The 17,601-nt window shown below is 36.7% G+C and overlaps 1 protein-coding gene across 1 annotated transcript in view; it reads left to right on the top strand.

The window, feature by feature from the left end:
* Positions 1-17,601, top strand: part of LOC149801352 (uncharacterized) — an 86,559-nt gene that overhangs the window by 53,378 nt on the left and 15,580 nt on the right. Inside the window, exons 19-22 of the mRNA XM_089956790.1 lie at positions 967-987; positions 3,783-3,803; positions 5,142-5,162; positions 11,304-11,324. Of these exons, the coding sequence (XP_089812916.1) occupies positions 967-987; positions 3,783-3,803; positions 5,142-5,162; positions 11,304-11,324 (84 nt within the window). The remainder of the gene's footprint in view (positions 1-966; positions 988-3,782; positions 3,804-5,141; positions 5,163-11,303; positions 11,325-17,601) is intronic.

Genomic DNA, 17,601 nt, shown 5'->3' with positions numbered 1-17,601 from the left:
TATGTGTTTCAAAGCTCTGATTCCAATGCCTTGAACTCTATGAGCTGTTGTATAATACTATTTCCGGAGATGCAAATAGGGAGAGAGATATAGCAAGACTTTCACTCCACACGTATTAAAAATGCATTCATGTGGGCAACGCGCTGATCAATATTCAGCCTATCAAACGTTTCATTTCTCCTTAATGAAATCCATGCGACGAGCACATGAGTGTAGGCAAAATACCGCAGTTTCATGCTTTAGTCTATTCCACTGTATGATTCATCTGTTTTCTTGTTTTATTTATCAGTTTTGACGTCGATAGTGTGTAGGAGCTCTGTATCTATTCTAACGTTTTCTTCCATTTCAATCTAATATTTGCCTAGTACAACCCTGTCGTCACCAGCGTCATTATCGTCCGCACAAATGAATAAATATCCACATGTCGTTTCATCCGGGTTGATAATACATTCTAAAGAGCATTTACAATTTGTTAACGATGTCAATACAAGTGCCAGATGTGTTCTCCTCTTACTTTATCATTTTGATATATCAACAGATTGAATGTTCTATCTAGAGTTTCCTACAGTTTAAGACCTTTAACGTGCAAGCTCACATCAAATAAGCCATTTGCTGCATCATGACCACAATCAGTATACATTACCTACAGATTCCATATCTCCCAGCACCCCAGCACTTGTCACATCTCCTAATGAAATTATCATATTTTCTTTCACTCTCAAATCTTACACTATTGTTGCAAGTGCGAAATTCTCCGTTATATATTGATTGCCCTACACGTGCTTTCAAAGGTATGATATTCAATGTTCAATTTTAGAAAAGGATGTACCTCTATGCCACTGCTCTGAGCTTTGAACCTGGGTAAACTGAAAACTATACACTGCCTGCGTATGAAATACCGATAGACTCGGATAACATGTATTATCTCTATTTAGAAGAACTAATGCGTGATGTTTTTCATTTCAGCAATACGACGAGCAAATAGAGGTAAATGTACAAGATTCTATTATGCTTTTCCCATGAAACTCCATCTTTCATATCCTTTATTTTGTATCCGTTTTCTAGCTTGTGGTGGAGGTCGGGAAGAATTTACTTGTCGCAGAAAATATGTTTCCTCATTTATTCATATTCATGATATAACAATATGGTTCGTGCATTATAACGTTTCCAAACGGGTTTTTTCTCATTTATATCCCCCTGCGGGTCCGGGGTTGTAGAATTGACCCGACGTGCCTCACTACGTTTCGTAAGAGGCGACTAAGTAGAGGCAACCTGTTTGTCGTGGATTGCGTCCCGTGTCGCGGGAGGAAAGGATCCCGGTAGTTGAGCAGAGGCTTTCCGATGCAATACACTACTTTGGCCTCTACTTCTCTTAAACGGGTGGTCGGGATGGACCCGATCTCGACAAATCGGCTGGTCACGCCGTGCCCTATGAAGTCTTTTATCTATTCGCTCACCTTCTTTATCTTTCTTCTTGTATCTCTCTTGATACCACAGTTGCCCCTACATTCTATTCCTTTATATTTCCCTTTCCCCAGTCTTAGAAGACTTCCTAGAAGGAGTTGGCTTAACAGGTCACTCAGGAGGTAATTTTACCGACCCTAGAAGGCGGTGGCTTTACGGGTCAATCATAGGTAAATTTATCAACTGAGTATAGCATCTGTGTATCCCTGGTTACCTCTGTGTGGTCTTTTAACCTTACTCTAGTCTCCTCTAATATAATATCTACCTTGTATAACCTGGTCGTCACCAGTGTCGTTGTCGTCTGCACAAACCATTACATATCCAAATCTCCAGCCTCGCTTCATCTCAAACATTCTTTCTTCCTAAGACATATCAAACAGTGTGACTAGGATTTCATAGGTCCTAGTGCATGAAGGTGGCGCTAGATTTGTTGAATTTAAATATACCTAGGCAGTAATGGCAGATTCTATCTTTGTCGCACAATTTATGACTACTTTCAAAAGTTATGAATACGACCAACATTACTAAGGCCTTTCACTTTCAGTTACTTATCACGTTTCACTTTCATTCATAAACGTTTGTCTTTAAAGCCTTTTCTCTCTGTATTACTACTCTGAAATCTCGGTGCACTAATACGTCATTATCAGTACTGTGTCATTATCAGCATAATGCAGCTTCATACGTACTAAGGCTTGATAGGAGAAACATGTATATGTCAGCCATATTTCTTGAAATAGTGAAAATGTCCAAATTTAGTGATTTATTGCCACTTACAGTGTTCTACATTTCTTTGCATTATAATTCTTCCTCATTGGAATCATCTCTACTAGAACATTACCTTACTAAAAGCTTGGCACAAGGTGACATACAATTTATACTTTATGGACATAGTTCAGTTACCTGTGTTCTCTCAAAACGATAGAAACTGTTCCATGTTATATACACCTCTTTATGACCAGTGCAATTGGAGTTAGTAATACTTGAGTTATACTACACCCATCACCATTAGTTTTATGTGTTTGCAAGCTTTGATTCCAATGCCTTGAGCTTTTTGAGCTATTGTCTGATACTATTTACGGACAGGCAGATACGGCAAGAGATATAGCAAGATATTCACTCACCAGGTATTAAAAACCAATGCGGATGATGCTACACACGGATCAGTATTCAGCCCATCTAATGTTTCTTTACTCTTGATTAGAGCGCCTACGATGAGTGGATGAATGTAAGAAAAAGAGTTCGTTTTCATGCTTTTATCTATTCCAAGCTATGATTCATATTGTCAGTTTCCTATTCATTTTTCACTTTGGAACTCGATATTGTGTACGAGTACTTCAAGGATTTAGATTGTCTTCTACTACAAATATATTCTCTTCGGTATTTTACGTTTCTAACAGAGCACAGTATTGTATGTATTTGAATGTTGTCCACAATTTGAATCTAAATTCTACCTACTACACCAATATCGTCACCAGCGCCATCATCGTAAGCACAGATCTACTTATCTCGACGAGTCCAGCCTTGCTGCATGTGAAATATTCTATCTTCCTAGGACTTATCAAGCAGTGTGAAGTAGGTTTCATAGGTCTTCCTACCTGACAATGGTGCTATATTTGTTAAAGTCGAATATACGTAGACAGTAAGTGCCAATTCTATCTTTCTCATACAAATTATGATTACTATTAAACCAGAACGATTATGAGTAGCACCAACATCATTAAAGCCTCTGACTTTCAGATATATTACGTTTCACTGTCAATTATAAAACGTTGTATTGCATGCCTTTGTCTCAGTCTATGGTGCTGATAGAAATTTTGAAATTAAATGATTCTTTCCATCCTTTCTAGAACATTGCACCTACAACAAGTCAATCCTGCTTCATGACCACAATCAGTATACATTATCTACAGATTCCATATCTCCCGGGACCCCAGCACTTGTTGCATCTCCTAATGAAATTATCATATTTTCTTTCACTCTCAAATGTTACACTACTGGTACAAGTGCTATATTCTCTGTTGCTCTCCGTTATGCATTGGTTGACCTAGACGTTCATTCAAAGGTATGATAATAAATGTTCAATGTTGGAAACGTATGCACCTCTATGTCACTTCTTTCAGCTTTGAACCATTTTTGATGAAAACGCATGAGTGGTTTCAGGTATGGTTTGGAACATAAGGTATTTCCAAATATACCTGTAGATACATGGGTAAACCGAGAACTATATGCACTGCCTGCGTACGAAATACCGATAGGCTTGGATACCAGGTATTATCTCTATTTAGAAGATCTAATGTGTGATGTTTTTTTCATTTCAGAAATTGGACGACATATGAAAGGTAAAATTACAATCTCTGTTGATGCTACAAGCATAAAAGATTGTCTCCATTGTTATTAGTACCCGACACATTCAAGCAAAGAATGTTAATGTGATTTAAATGCTCCATTTCTTTGCATTTGTTTAATTTTGGCATTGACAGCATGACTGGTTTTCCTTTTCACCAGGTATATACTCTTTTGCATATATTCTTGAAACTTAGTGCACTGACACAGGTTGAGGAGTCCTGCGCAATTAACAGCTTGATGCATCTTCTGAAGTACTAGTGTGATATGGCTATGTTGGCCACATTTAAGATGCTAGTTAGTTCCTCGAAATGTTGTTATTTTCTGTGTACTGTCATTAATTGCTTTATGAATATTTATTATTACATGCATCAATATTAGTTCTGAACCTTCTATAAAGCATGGCAATGTGACTTACAATTTGTCCTTTACTAACAATACAGGTTAATTATCTGTTTCCTATAAACAGTAGAATATATTCAATGTCAAAGGCACCCGTTTACTACCTGTGCATTCGGTGTTATTAATAATTAAATGCTCTCATGACCTATGAATGCGTTTTGTTGATCATTTTAATATTCTTGCTGAATCTTCCACAAACCTCATTGTTTACATTTCTCTTAGTCTCACATTCATACAAAATATCCAATGTGATATACATTTCATAATTCACAGGCCTCGGAACCATTTTCTTCTTTAGCTCATGAGCGTTCCTATCGTAGATGGTAACATGTTTAGTTACAAGCTCGAAGGTCTCTTTCAAGACCAATAACAAGAAACAACTTGCTTACCTCTGTGTGGCCTTTTAATCTCATTCTAGTTTCATTTGAGACGATATATTTTTTATATCAGCAGTGAAACTCGTACTTTACCTAATTCGAACTGTATTTATAATGGTATAATAGTTTCACGTTTTTCTTGAGACATCATGTTAATTTCAGTTCCTCGTTGATATCTTTCACTTACCTATCCCGTCATTATACAGCCAATTTAGTTTCATCTGCTTTGTGTCTTGAAATTAGAATATCTACAGAATATGCGTTTTTTGAAAAATGACAACGGTACTGCAAAATGATTCCCCATCTTCATTATATGATTCAAAGATCAGTTCCTATAATGTATAATGTACATTGCCCGACATTTTCTCCAGTCTGATGGAAATGCATGAGTGGTTTCTGCTATGGTCTGGAACACAAGTTATTTCTAAACATACCTACAGATACATGGGTAAACCGAGATATAATATGTACTGCCTGCGTATGAAATGCCGATAAGCTCGGATAACATGTATTATCTCTATTTAGAAGATCTAATGTGTGATGTTTTCCTTTCAGAACGTCGACGAAACGTGGAAGGTAAATATACAAGATTCTAGCACGCTTTTGGCCATGAAACTCCATCTTTCATATCCCTTATTTTGTATCCCTTTTCTAGCTTGTGGTGGAGGTGGCAAAAATTTTACTTGTAGCAGAAAATGTGTTTCCTCCTTTATTCATATTCGTATTATAACAATATGTTTCATGCATTATAACGTTTCCAAACAGTTTTATCTCATTTCTGTCAAGTTTATGGTAGGAACCCTGATGTCACTGCCACCGTCAGCGTCCGCACAGATAAAAGCATATACAAATGTGACTCTCACTGCTTATTAAACATTCTTAATTTCTGGAACTTATGCCAAGGTGTGTAATGGTTTCGTAGTACCTGCTACTTGGAAAAGCGAATTAGTTTGCTAAGTTTGTATATCCATTTGCATTGATTGCACCTTTAATCTTTTCTGCACAGTGATTGGATAGTATTGTGCCTCAAGAATTATCAGTACCGCCAACATCACTAAAGTAGGTAACATTCAGCTATATAACAACCTTTACTGTTATTGATACAAGTTAGTGTAGTAGCTTTTGTCTCAATCTGTGTTTATGCTACAAGCATAAAATTAGACGATTGACTCCATTGTTGTTAGTACCTGACACATTCAAGCAAGAAATGTTAATATGATTTACATGTTCCATTTCTTTGTATTTGTTTAATTTTTGCATTGACAGCATGACTTGTTTTCCTTGTCATCAGCTATATGCTTTATGCATATATTCTTGAAGCTTGGTGCACTGACACAGGTTTAGGAGTACTGCACCATTAACAACTTGATACATCTTTGCAAGTACTAAAGCCTCATATGGAAAGATGGCTGTGTTGGCCACATTTATTATACTAGTTAATTTTTCGAAATGTTGTTATTTACTGTGTGCTGTCTTTAATGCATTATGAATATTTATTATTCTATGCATCAATACTAGTTCTGTGCTTTATATCAAACTTGGCAATGTGACTTATAGTTTGTCCTTTACTAAAAATATAGTTTTATTATCTGTGTTTCCTATAAACCTTACAATATTCTCAATGTCAAAGGTACCCGTTTACGACCTGTGCATTTGCAGTTATTAATAATTCAATGTCCACATGACATATGCATCCATTTTATTGATCAGTTCAATATTCATGCTGAATCTTCCACAAACCTCATTGTTTACATCTCTTTTAGTGTCACATCCATAAAAAATTTCCAATGTGATATACTTTTCACATTTTACTGTCCTCAGAACCATTTGTTTATTTAGCTCATGACCGTTCCTATCGTATAGGGTAACAGATATACTAACAAGGTCGAAAGTCTCCTTCAAGACCAGTACAAAAACAACTTGCTTATCTCGGTGTGGCCTTTTAATCCTACTATAGAAGAACTCCTTTGAGACTATACATTTCTTTGTTTCGAACGGTTTTTTTTTTAATCAGCATTGACACTCATACCTTACCTAATTCGAACTGGATTTAATAATGTTATAATAGTTTTATGTTTTTCTTGAGACTTGATGTTAATTCAAGTGCCTCGGTCATACCGTTCAATTACCGTTCAATTACATATCGCTCCCTTATACAGCCAATTTAGTTTGATCTGTCATATGTGTTGAGGTTACAGGTTCTACAGGATATACGTTTTATGCAAAATACCAGTTGTGGTACAAAATGATTCCCGTTCCTCATTATATGATTCAAAGGTCAGTTCCTATACTGTAAAATGTAGATTTCTCAACATTTTTTCCAATCTGCAACTTTCAGCTATATATCACGTTGTACTCTCATTTATAAAAGTTTGAATGTCAAGAATTTGTCTCAGTCTATGCTGCTAATATACATTTGAAAACTAAATTACTCTTTCCATCCTTTCTAGAACCTTACTCTTGAAACAAGTGAAAGTTATTGTGACCTACATTTAATATTTCATAGCCTCCTTGATTGGTATGCATTTATACAGGTGGAATCATTTCTTTTGTGACCACCTTCATCAAGCACCGTGATATTTATAATGATAACAGGTGATGCATTTCGCTAGCTTGCTTCGTACCATATGTACCAAATGTTCTCATTTCCTTCGGGGGCCTCAAACTGGATGCTCAATAGTATTTAGATGTTCTCATTTCCTTCGGGGGCCTCAAACTGGATGCTCAATAGTATTTAGATGTTCTCATTTCCTTCGGGGGCCTCAAACTGGATGCTCTATAGTATTTAGATTTTGTCATCGATGTTAAAACAAAGGCAATAGGTGTTCTATTTCTTTATGATTCAGTGTTCTTGCTAAAGAAAAATAAGCCATTTGCTGCTTCATGACCACAGTCAGTATACAATATATACAGATTCCATATCTCCCGGGACCCCAGCACTTGTCACGCCTCCTAATGAAATTGTCATATTTTATTCCACTCTCAAATATTAAACTATTGGTGCAAGTTGTCTCTTCTCCGTCGTATATTGATTTGACTATATGTTCTTTTAAAGGTATGATAATAAATGTTCAATTTTAGAAATGTATGTACCTCTATGCCACTTCTTTCAGCTATGGTCTGGAACATAAGTTATTTCCAAACATACCTACAGATACATGGTAAAACGAGAACTAATGTACTGTCTGCATTTGAGATACCGACCGGCTCTGGCAACATGTATTATCTCTATTCAACGGATCTAATGTTTTCTTTTCATAAATGCTACGACAAAAGGAAGGTAAAAATACACGATTCTTGTCTACTGTTGCCCATGAAACTCCATCTTTCATCTCCTTTAATTTGTATCCCTTTTCTAGCTTGTGGTGGAGGTGAAGAAAAACTTACTTGTCTTTATTTGTTGCAGAAAATGTGTTTCCTCCTTTATTCACATTTGTAATACAGAAATATTGTTCGTGCATTATAACGTTTCCAAAAGGTTTTATCTCATTTCTATCAAGTGGGTGTTTATGGTAGGGACCTTGATTTCACTGCTACCGTCAGCGCCCGCACAATTTAAAGCGTGTACATATGTCACTCTGACTGCTTCTCAAACATTTCTTATTTCCAGGACTAACCGCTCCGGTGGCCTAGTGGTTAGAGCGTCCGCCTCGGATGCGGGAGGTCGTGGGTTCGATCCTCGGCCGAGTCATACCAAAGACTTACAAAAATGGTACTAACAGCTTCCTCGCTTGGCGCTCAGCTTTAAGAGGTTAGTGTTAGGACTGGTCGGCCCGGTGTCAGGATAATGTGACTGGGTGGGATATCATGCTACATGTCTGCGGCATGATGCCCCAGTGCTAGACATCACTAAAAAACTGCCACATTGACTGAAAAATTGTTAAAGCTAGGTTAAAAATCCAAATCACATCACTACACATTTCCAGGACTGATGCAAAGGTGTGTAGTGTGTAGAGGTTTATAGCACCTAGTACCTGGAAAACTGCTTCGTTTGCTAAGATTCTATATCCATTCGCATCGATTGTACGTTCAATCGTATCTGTACAGTAAATGGATAGTATCGTACCACTAACATCACTGAAGTAGGTAACTTTCAGTTATATACCAACCTCTACTGTTATTGACACAAGTATGTGTTCAAGTTTTATCTCACCCTCTATTGATATTACAAGCGTGAAACTAGATGATTGTTTCCACTGTTGTTAGTATCTGACACTTGCAACAAATGAATGTTGATGTAATGTACATGCTCCATTTCTTTGCATTAGTTTAATATTTGCATTAAGAGCATGACTTGGGTTACTTGTCACCAAGTATATACTCTTATGCATATATTCTTGAAGCTGGTGCACTGACACAACTTGTGGTGTACTGCGCCATGAAAATCACGATGCATCTTCACAAGTGCTAAAGCCTCATGGAAAGACTTACCTAATTCGAACTGGATTTATTATGGTGTAACAGTTTCACATTTTGCTTGAGACATCATATTAATTTCAGTTCCTCGGTGATATCTTTCACTTGCCTATCCCACCCTTATACAGCCAATTAAGCTTTATCTGCTATGTTTCTTGAAATTAGAATTTCTACATGATATACGTTTTGTGAAAAATGACAACCGTAGTGCAAAATGATTCCCCATCTTCATTATATGATTCAAAGGTCAGTTCCTATAATGTATAATGTACATTGCCCTACATTTTCTCACGTCTGCAACGTGCTACCACATCTCCAATAAGACATCTACTGCTTCTAAAATAAACAAGTATCGACAAGAGTTGCGATTCTCCAGGTACCTTGCTTATGTAAATACTCCAGCTGAAAGTACTGTATTTCCATTCACTCTCAGATTATATGCTGTTCGTGCCATTGCTTTGTGAACCATTACTTTGGGTTATGTACGAATAATGCCACACCTTTAAAGGTATCAGAATACATATTCTCTGTAGAAAAGCATGAAGAAGTACCTCTCACCAGTAGTTTTATATCTTTGAAAAGTTTGATTCCAATGCCTTGAACGGTTTCAGATATGGTCTGGAACTATTAACTGACATGCAAAAAGGTCAAGAGATAGAGCAACACATTCACTCCCAACATATTAAAAATGCTTGCAGGTGGGTAACGCGGTGATGACTATTCAGCCTTTCAAACGTTTCATTTCTCGTTAATAGGGCGCCTACAACGAGCACATGAATGTAGTAAAACCAGTTCCGTTTCATACATTTATCCATTCCACTGTATGATTCATCTGCTTTCTTTATTCATTTATCACTTTTTAAACCGATGCTGGTAGGAGTTGGTACATGGGTTAAGGTCATCATCTAACCAGAAATATATTCTCCTTGGTATATTACGACTGTAGTAGGTCAAATGTTTGTATGTATTCTAAAGTTTTAATCCATTTTAATCTAATATCTGCCTAGCAGAACCCTGACGTCACCAGAGTCGTTGTCGTCTGCACAAACGAATACATATCCAAATGTCCAGCCTCGCTTCATCTCAAACATTCTTTCTACATAGAACGTATCAAACAGTGTGTCTTGAATTTTATAGACCCTAGAACCTGAAGATGGGGCTAGATGTGTTAAATGTTAATATACATAGGCAGTAATGGCAGATTCTATCTTTCTCGTACAATTTATGAATGCTATTAAACCGGAACAGTTATCAATAAGCCGAACATTACTAAGGCCAGTCACTTTCAGTTATGTATCCCGTTTCACTTTCATTGATAAAAGTTTGTTTAAAGTCCTTTGTCTTAATCGGTGCAGTTGCTAGCAATATCACCTTAGATCATTCCATCCATCCATCCTAGAACATACATTCCGCATTGGTTTTCCTTTCACATTGATCTCATGACTTTGTTTTTCTTGTCAATCTGTATTACTTGTTACGCATACACTCAGCAATCTCGGTGCACTAATACGTTATGATCAGTACTGTGCCACTGTCAACATAATGCAGCTTCATAATTACTAAAGCCTCAAAGGAAAAAAGTGTATTTGTCATCTATATTTCATGTACTAGTTAATGTCTCAAAATTCAGTGATTCACTGTAACTTATTGTGTTCTGTACGTAATTGCACTATGAGTCTTCATCATTGGAATCTTCTGTATTAGAACTTTACCTTACTAAAAGCTTGGGTGAAGTGACTTACAATTTATACTTTTTATAGTTGAGTTAGCTGTGCTCTGACAAAACAATAGAAACTGTTCCATGTTATATACACCTCTTTATGACCAGTGCATTTGGAGTTAATAATTGAGTAATGCCACACGTTGTCTCAAAGGTTAGAATATAATAATAATAATAATAATAATAATAATAATCCCCAGGACCACCATACGTGTCATATCTCCAAATGAACGTATACTATTTGTTTCACTCTCCAGTCTTACAAGTTACCGGTGTTATTTTCTCGATTACTCTCTGTTATATATAAAGTGGGCTAAATGTTGTTTCCAAGTTATCATCATAAATCAATGTTCGGTTTTGGAAACGTTTGAGGACGCACCTCTACGCCACGTCTTTCAGCCTAGAACAAAGTTTGACACAGATGCTTGAGCAGTTTCATTGGATTATTTTCGAACATATAGACAGTTAGATGGGTACACCGATAAGTATATGCACTGCGTGCGCATTAAGCACCGATACGACCAGACAAGATGTATTATCTCATTTAGCCTTAGGTTAATGTTTCATTTCTTTTTTTTCAGGCCTGACACGATCTTTGGAAGGTAAAAGAAAAAAGATTTTAGTATTTTCTTACCCATGAAACTGCATCTTTCATCTGCTATTATTTTTTTTCTGTATATCACCTTTATAACCTGTGGTGGGCTGGGGTAAGCTTTTACTTGTAGCAGAAAATGTATTCCATCCTTTTTCACGATTGTAATATCAAATGTTTCATGCATTTTAGAGCTTCTTCAAGCATGAAGTTTGCCTCGGGATAGATGATATTGATAAGCTAGGTAGTTAGCAGACCAGTCTATACTTTTAAAGAACATGGCGCCAGGTGCTTAACAAAAGGCTTTGCTGTGTGAGTTGTGGATGCTATATGATGGAACATATTAGAGCAGATGGACTTTTTCAAACCTCAAAACATATCAGATCAGAAAAAGGACGAATCAATACCATTTACAAACGTTAAAAGAAGAATATGAGAACATTGTAATACAGCGCATGATAATGCGCACTGCAAAATTCTATTTCGCGATCATACAATATAAGTTAGATACGTAGACTCGTTAAAGTGAGTGTTCATCATAAATAATTTTTCAATATATTTCGTGTTTGTATTCTGGATCTAATCCATATTGATTTTGCCCTTTGTGACAGAAATTTTGCAGAACTAGGTTAGTGGCAAAACTAAATGCATTTTTTTCATACGTGCTGTAAATCTGGCATGCAATATATATATATATATATATATATATATATATATATATATATATATATATATATATATATATATATATATATATATATATATATATATATATATATATATATGTATGTATGTATGTATGTATGTGTGTGTGTGTGTGTGTGTGTGTGTGTGTGTGTATAACGGCGCTTCACACATACTCAGAGGAAAAAGACGTCTTTGTGAGCTATATTTCATGTACTAGTGAATTTCCCAGTTTTTGTGATTCAGTGTTTCTTATCATGTGCTGTGTACTTCCATCATCATTGGATGCATCTCTGCTACAACTGTATTTTACAACAAGCTTGGGGCACTGTGACTTTGACAGTTTTTCTTTATGGACATAGTTCAGTTATCCATGGTTCCCCAAAACCATTGAAATTGTCGATGTTATATACACCACATTATGACCAGTGCATTTGGAGTGACTAACACTTGAATGAATTCCAGAATTTAGCATGCATTTTAGATGATCTTTTTAATCATCATAATTAAACATTTTAAAGCTATGATCATATACATCTTTCTTAGTGCCACAGCCATACAAAATATGCAATGTGATATAAACTGCAGATTCTACTAGTATAGGAACTACTTTTTTATTATCCCATTGCCATTTCTAACATCTAGAGTAGCATGTTTAATGACGTCTAAGGTCTCATTCAAGACCAGTAATAATAAACAACTTGTCAGATCACTTTGGGACTTCACAGCAGTGATTCCTTTCCAATTTCCCTTGAAAATATTAACTCTACAATTGATGACGCAATTCCACAATGGAATTTAAAGAAGGCCGACTGGGCTAAGTTTGAAACACTATGTAAAACTAGGCTGAATGAGGATATAGTTTTCAATGCTAATGACCATATTCAGCATTTTACTTCTATTAACCGAGATTGCAAAGGAATCCATTCCTAAGTCCTCACCGAACTGTAAAAGAACCCTAAAACCTTGGTGCAGTAAGGAATGTAAGGAAGCGATTAGACAACTCCGAGAAGCTTGGAAAATAATTTAACAATCGTCTGACAACCGAAAACTTAAGTTCATGTAGTATTCTCCGCACAATAAAAGAAAGTAAACGAGCATCATGGAAGAAGTATATTTCTTCTTTAAACTCTCGTTCCTCTATTAAGAAAGTTTGGGACACTATTCGTAAAATAAACGGAAAGAAAAAACACAGTTTTCTCCGACATCTGCAACTTAACAATAACACGTTTAGTTCAAAACGAGACATAGCAAATATTCTTGCTGACAGTTTCTCTAAAAATTCCTCATCATCTAGTTATTCAGAAGCCACCCGAAGATTAAAAACTCAAAAAGAAAAGTCACGTTTAAAATTCACATCCAACAACTCGGAAAGTTATAACCAACTGTTCTCACTATTGGATCTTATGGAGTCTTTAGACAAGGCCCATGATACATCCGCAGGGCCTGACAAAATACATTACCAGTTTTTGAAACACCTCCCAGAATCATCATTAACATCTCTTTTGAAAATCTCCAATGATTTCTGTATTACTGGTAATGTACCTAAGATTTGGAAAGAAGCAACAGTTATACCAGTTCCCAAACTAGATAAAAATAGCGCAGATCCTGCCAACTACCGACCTATTGCACTCACAAGTTGTGTGTGCAAAACGATGGAACGAATGATCAATTCTCGGCTTGTATGGTACCTGTAAACTAGCAATTTAATATCTCCTTTCCAAAGTGGCTTCTGATTTGGCAGGAGTACCAAAGACCATCTGGTTAGATTGGAAACATTTATTCGCGATGCATTTATCAAGAAGGAACACTTAGTAGTGGTTGTCTTTTATTTAGAAAAGGCCTATGACACGACATGGAAGTACGGGATACTCAATGACCTGCATCGATCTGGGTCTAAAACGCCGTCTGCCCTCTTTCATATCAAACTTTCTCTCAGACAGAGAATTCAAGATACGAGTTGGCTCTACCCTCTCAGATCTGCACGAGCAAGAGATGGGTGTGCCCCAGGGCAGTATTTTATCTGTGACGCTTTTCAACATCAGAATCAATAGCATCACAAATTGTTTAGCTCCTGGTGTGGATTGCTCGTTATATGTCGATTATTTTATAATATGTTATCGATCAAAGCATATGCCTACAATTGAAAGACAACTACAGCAAAATATAAACAAGATTCAAGATTGGGCCGGTACTAACGGATTCAAATTTTCGAAATAAAACATGGTATGTATGCATTTCTGTCAGTTACGAAGACCTCACGATGAACCTAAACTCACGCTGGACGGAACACCTATTCTAGTTGTTGAGGAAACAACATTTTTAGGTATTATCTTCGACAGAAAACTGACTTTTATTCCACACCTAAAGAACTTAAAAGCTAAATGCTTAAAATCTCTAGATCTACTTGAAGTACTAGTGCACACTGACTTGGGTGCTGATAGAAAAGTCATATTCGCTTCAAACTGGACTATGGTTGTGTTGTGTATGGTTCAGCCAGAAAGTCATATTTGAAAATGCTTGATCCAGTTCATCATCAAGGAACAAGACTCGCTTTGGGAGCATTTAAGATATTCCTGTATGAAATCCTTTTTGCTGAAGCAAACGAACCATCGTTACCATATCGTAAAGAAATGCTTTCCGCACAGTATGCTCTCAAATTAAAATCAAACCCTCTGAACCCTGCTTTTTCGGCTGTTTTTCAACCCAAATACAAAACCTTCTACGAAAATAAACCAAATGCCATACCTTCGTTTGGCAATAGAATATCATTCAGCCTTGATAGTACAAATATTGATCTTTCTAAAATTCAGAAAACGTCCATCTCCAAAACACCTCCCTGGCTATGTAAGCAGCCAAACGTACTCTTTACGTTACACGATGAAAAATAAAATATTATGCAAACCCTTTTATCTTCCATAACTCTTATTATGAGCTCCTCACCGAATTTAAAAACTACACAAGATTCAGATTCAAATAAGGATGTTTACCTCTAAAACTATTTGTCTGGATATCTAATCTACGATAATAGACAAATATTACCTATGTATTATGTTGTTTACAAAATAAATGTCACTAGTCAGGTAGACCATTAACTTGATTTTGGACTAAGGTCAGTTGCAAAATACAAATATGCATAATTTATAATCATGGAGAAAAACCAACGAACAATACAAGTTAAATATACATAACAGTATACTAAGTAATCTTGGTGCACTGAAACGTCTTCATGAGTTCTGCCCCACTATCAACATGATGCGTCTTCATAATTATTAAAGCCTCATAGGCGAAAAATGTCTATCTCAGTTATAATTCATGTACTAGTGAATTTATCCAAATTGTGTGATTCAGTATCTCTTACTATGCAGTGTGAATAAATGTATTACGAATATTTATTATTCTGTGCATCTCTACTACCGTAGTAATCCTCCTTCCAACTAGCTAGGGTCACTGTGACTTACAGTCTATACTTTACTAACATAATCTGTACCGCTCCGGTGGCCTAGTGGTTAGAGCGTCCGCCTCGGATGCGGGAGGTCGTGGGTTCGATCCCCGGCCGAGTCATACCAAAGACTTACAAAAATGGTACTAACATCTGCCTCGCTTGGCGCTCAGCATTAAGAGGTTAGTGTTAGGACTGGTAGGCCTGGGGTCAGGATAATGTGACTGGGTGGGATATCGTGCTACATGTCTGCAGCATGATGCCTCAGTGCTAGACATCACTATAAACTGCCAAACTGCAGACTTCGTAGCGATATGACTGAAAATATGTTAAAGCTACGTTAAAAATCCAAATCACACACAGACACACTAACATAGTTTAATTGTCTGTGTTTCGCAAAAGCTATCGAACTGGGTCAATGTTATATGCACCCCATTTTACTGGCATCGGATCAATTTTCTTATTTACCCGTTGCCATTGCTATCGTATAGAGCAACATATTTACCAACAAGGTTGAATATCTCTTGCACGATTAGTAACAAGAAACAACATGTCGCATCTTCGCATCTGATGTGTGTCTTACTATAGAAGAAGTGGTTTGAGATGATACCTTTCGTTGTTCCAAACATCTTTACAATCAGCAATGACAATCATACCTTACCCAATTCAAACTGGATTTATAACGGTATATTAGTTTCACGATTTTCGTGAGACAGCATATTATTGTCAGTGACACAGTGATATCTTTCACTTACATTTCTATCCCTTAGCAAACATACTTTGTTTCCTCTGCTATATGTCTTGGGTTTTCACAGGATATACGTTTTGTGCAAAATGACAACAGTGACATCCCTTTCACTTTGTTATCAGATTCAGAGTCAGTTTATGTAATGTATAATGTAGACTTTGTAACATTTTTCCAATCTGCAACGTGCTACCACATCCCCAACAAGACATCTACCGCTTCATTCAAAGTAAACATAAATCAGATAGATTTGAGATTCTCCTGGCACCTTGCATATATAAAGACTCGCGCTCAATGTACTGTATTTCCATTCAATCTCAGATTTTATACTGTTCGTACCAGTGCTCTATTACATTCATTACTCTCAATTATATAGGTGTTTATGCCACATCTTGTCTCAAATGTGTAATAATAAATATTTAGTGTAGTAAAGAATGAAGATGTACCCCTCGCCATTTAGTTTGCAAAGTTTGAATCAGATGTCTTGAATGGTATGAGCGATGGTCTGAAGGTATGCACAAACGTGCAAGTCAATTCAGTTTTTCATTTCTCCCCTAAACTGGTTGTTCGTAGGGGCACTAACTATGACTTTGCGTGATGTTGCTGTCCTTCCCAATAGACTTTAGCCTATCCAGTGCAGCTGTTGTCTGTGCAATCCTGGAAACAACGCTCGGTTTGGAACTTGTTTTTCAGAGGCGTAAACACCTAGGTGCTTGAAGCTTGCCACTTTGTCCAGCTTCTGCCCATGCTCTCTTATTTGTTTTTTTGGATGCCACTCGGGCTACTTTTCATTATCTTGGTGTTTTCTATGCTGTCTCCATCCCATGCCTTAATGATTCTTGGTTGTGACAGTTCACTAAAGTCTCCAGTTCTTCTTCATCTTCTGTTTAACCATCGATATCATCAGCAAAGTGCAGGCTGTTTATTGTTCTGCCTCTAACACTGCCACTGCCCTCATGGTCTTCTGTGCCATCTGACGTAATCCTTTCTAGGTAGATGTTGACGTGAATGGGTGAAAGGAGGCACTCCTGTCTGACTCCGACTGAGGTCTGAGCCAATCTGTAGTCTTGGCATTTTGTTTAGTCACATGTTACCAGCCACATGATGCGACCTTGACATAGCGCAATTTGTTAGTGTGTAAGCTGTAAAGGTTTACTAAGAGGTATAAATGAAACAGTGGATAACATATTTCCTTTTCCCTCATATCACTTTTAGATTGTGACATCAATTAGAATGACTTTGGAGATGATGATCGTACTGAACAAGACGGAGTAACATACGAAAGCTGATGTGAAAGACTAAACAAAACTGAAACTTCTGACAGAGATTTGGATTACAAAATTGTGGAACCACATAAGAGTTGTGTAGAATTGAATTATGAATCCTTAATATTGTATCCATCTCTACTAGAACTAT

The sequence above is a fragment of the Sinohyriopsis cumingii genome, chromosome 4, assembly GCF_028554795.1.
Source record: "Sinohyriopsis cumingii isolate HCF-2022 chromosome 4, ASM2855479v2, whole genome shotgun sequence".
Taxonomy (NCBI): domain Eukaryota; kingdom Metazoa; phylum Mollusca; class Bivalvia; order Unionida; family Unionidae; genus Sinohyriopsis; species Sinohyriopsis cumingii.
The sequence above is the reverse complement of the archived record's forward strand: the minus strand, read 5'-3'. Positions and strand labels throughout refer to the sequence as shown.